Genomic DNA, 2,171 nt, shown 5'->3' with positions numbered 1-2,171 from the left:
CCTCCGGGATTCACGCCATTCTCCTGCCTCAGCCTCCCCAGTAGCTGGGACTACAGGTGCCCACCACCACGCCCGGCTAGTTTTTTGTTTTTTTAGTTGAGATGGGATTCCACCGTGTTAGCCAGGATGGTCTCGATCTCCTGGCCTCATGATCTGCCCACCTTAGCCTCCCAAATTGCTGGGATTACAGGCGTGAGCCACCATGCCCAACCGAGAACACTTTTTATGTTAATTTCTCTTCATGGTTTCATGAACCACTCAGGGAAGATAAATTGAACCCTAGATCAGTGGGAGGAGCAGCTCCCTGGTTGGTTATAAATTCTCAGGGGAGATTTTTTAACCCCTCTATTTGGAAGTCATAGCAAAAAAAGGGCAGGCATCCATGTTTTCACTCTGTGCTGGTAGATGCACATTTTTCTAGACTATTTTCCTGTGTCTATAACCTTTCATGGGTTTTGGATTTGTGGTGATCTTGGTTCATCTTCCCAACCTCAGCCTCAGATGGCCCAAGGCTTCATTTTTCTGTCCCTACATGAGCTTTCAAACCTTCAAGTGCTCAAACTGCCTATTACTTGTCTTTAGTGAAATAGGCACAGAAATTGCGAGTATCTGGAAATGAACAGCAGTTTGATATTTTAATGACATCTAAGTGTGGGATCAGTGTGCTTGTATTTCGTCATTGTTTTTCTTTTCGTTTCGGGCCTGCCCTTGGTGACAGGAGCAGCAGCTCTGACGCCAGGGTAGCCGTGCATACTCCCAGGCTGACTGTTCCAGCTGTTGTTCCCTTCTCACTTTTGGGCCATAGGGGTTTTCCTTACTTTCTTGCAGACTTAGCTATGGATTTAAAAGGATGTGTGTTATATGTTACCTAGCATTCTGAGGTGTTCTGTTTTAAAAGGGTGCTTCAAGTGCTATTGTATGCCCTTGGCAGAAATAGAAATGTTCTTCTGTTTTCATGTTGACTTTTGAAATCATTTTAACATGGAGTTATTTTTCCTCAAAGGACCTGGAGCAGCTGGCTAAAGAGCAAGACAAAGAGTCAGAGAAACAACTTCTACTCCAGGAAGTGGAGAATCACAAAAAGCAGATGCTCAGGTAGGCAGGGCCTCCCCCCGCCAGCGGCCTCTGCTGGCTCACTTGTTCCCTGTGAGCCTTGCACGTGTATTTGCCTGACTTACTGGTGTGTTTTTTTGAGGGACAGTGTCGCGCTCCATGGCCCAGGCTGGAGTGCAGTGGTCTGATCTTGGCTCACTCCGCCCTGTGCCTCCCGAGTTCAAGCAAGTCTTCTGCCTCAGCCTCCTGAGTAGCTGGGATTACAGGCACCCGCCATCACCCCTGGCTAATTCTTGTATTTTTAGTAGAGACAGAGTTTCGCTATGTTGGCCAGGCTGGTCTCTAACACTGGCTTCATGTGATTCACCCACCTCAGCCTCCCGAAGTGCTGGGATTACAGGTGTGAGCCACCGCACCCGGCTGATTGCGTCAATTGCACACGGGTGGAATGTTCTCTCCCAATCAGTAATTCTCAAGTGGGGGCGAGTGGGGAAGGGATAAATAGGGCCTATCTGAGCAGGTGGAGCTGTGCATAGTTTACAAAAGCGTATTTAACATTATACTGTATTGTGTATTTTTAACCAAAAAATATGATTGCTTTTGTAATACAGGGTCATTTTTTTATCTAAGGATAATTGGTATCAGAAAAAAATCTACAGAAAGAAAACCTGCTTAAGGTGGACCACAATTTAGAAGGTTTTGAGTGGGATGCTATCTAAAAAAAAAAAAGCAACAAAAACCGTAAATTAAACAAAATTGAGATCAAAAGATAAAACCAACATTGAGGTTGTAATTGCAGGTGTGTGCTAATCCTTGATTATATAATTATAGCTATATGCCATTTCTTGTTATTGAATTGGGAGAGGTTTAACTTTTCTGATGAAATTGTCAGACAACATGAAACAATATCTTTCCCTTCACATTTGACTTTTGTAGCAATCATAAAGAGGGTTTTTCCAATTATCTTTGAGGTATTCAAATCATTCTCTCTCTTTTTTAAAAATTCATTTTTGGCCGGGTGTGGTGGCTCATGCCTGGAATCCCAGCACTTTGGGAGGCAGAGGTGGGCAGATCACGAGGTCAGGAGTTCAAGACCAGCTTGACCAACATGGTGAAAC

General features: G+C 44.4%; 1 protein-coding gene across 2 annotated transcripts in view; it reads left to right on the top strand.

Annotated features, from left to right (window-relative positions):
• BNIP1 (BCL2/adenovirus E1B 19kDa interacting protein 1) overlaps positions 1–2,171 on the top strand; it is a 33,519-nt gene that overhangs the window by 3,699 nt on the left and 27,649 nt on the right. For both annotated transcript variants that reach the window (XM_011987695.1, XM_011987694.1), the window contains exon 3: positions 1,004–1,095. In XM_011987695.1, the coding sequence (XP_011843085.1) occupies positions 1,004–1,095 (92 nt within the window). The remainder of the gene's footprint in view (positions 1–1,003; positions 1,096–2,171) is intronic.

Source organism: Mandrillus leucophaeus, unplaced genomic scaffold, assembly GCF_000951045.1.
Source record: "Mandrillus leucophaeus isolate KB7577 unplaced genomic scaffold, Mleu.le_1.0 Scaffold314, whole genome shotgun sequence".
NCBI classification, from domain to species: Eukaryota; Metazoa; Chordata; class Mammalia; order Primates; family Cercopithecidae; genus Mandrillus; species Mandrillus leucophaeus.
Note: the sequence above shows the minus strand (reverse complement) of the source record. Positions and strands in the feature narration are given on the sequence as shown.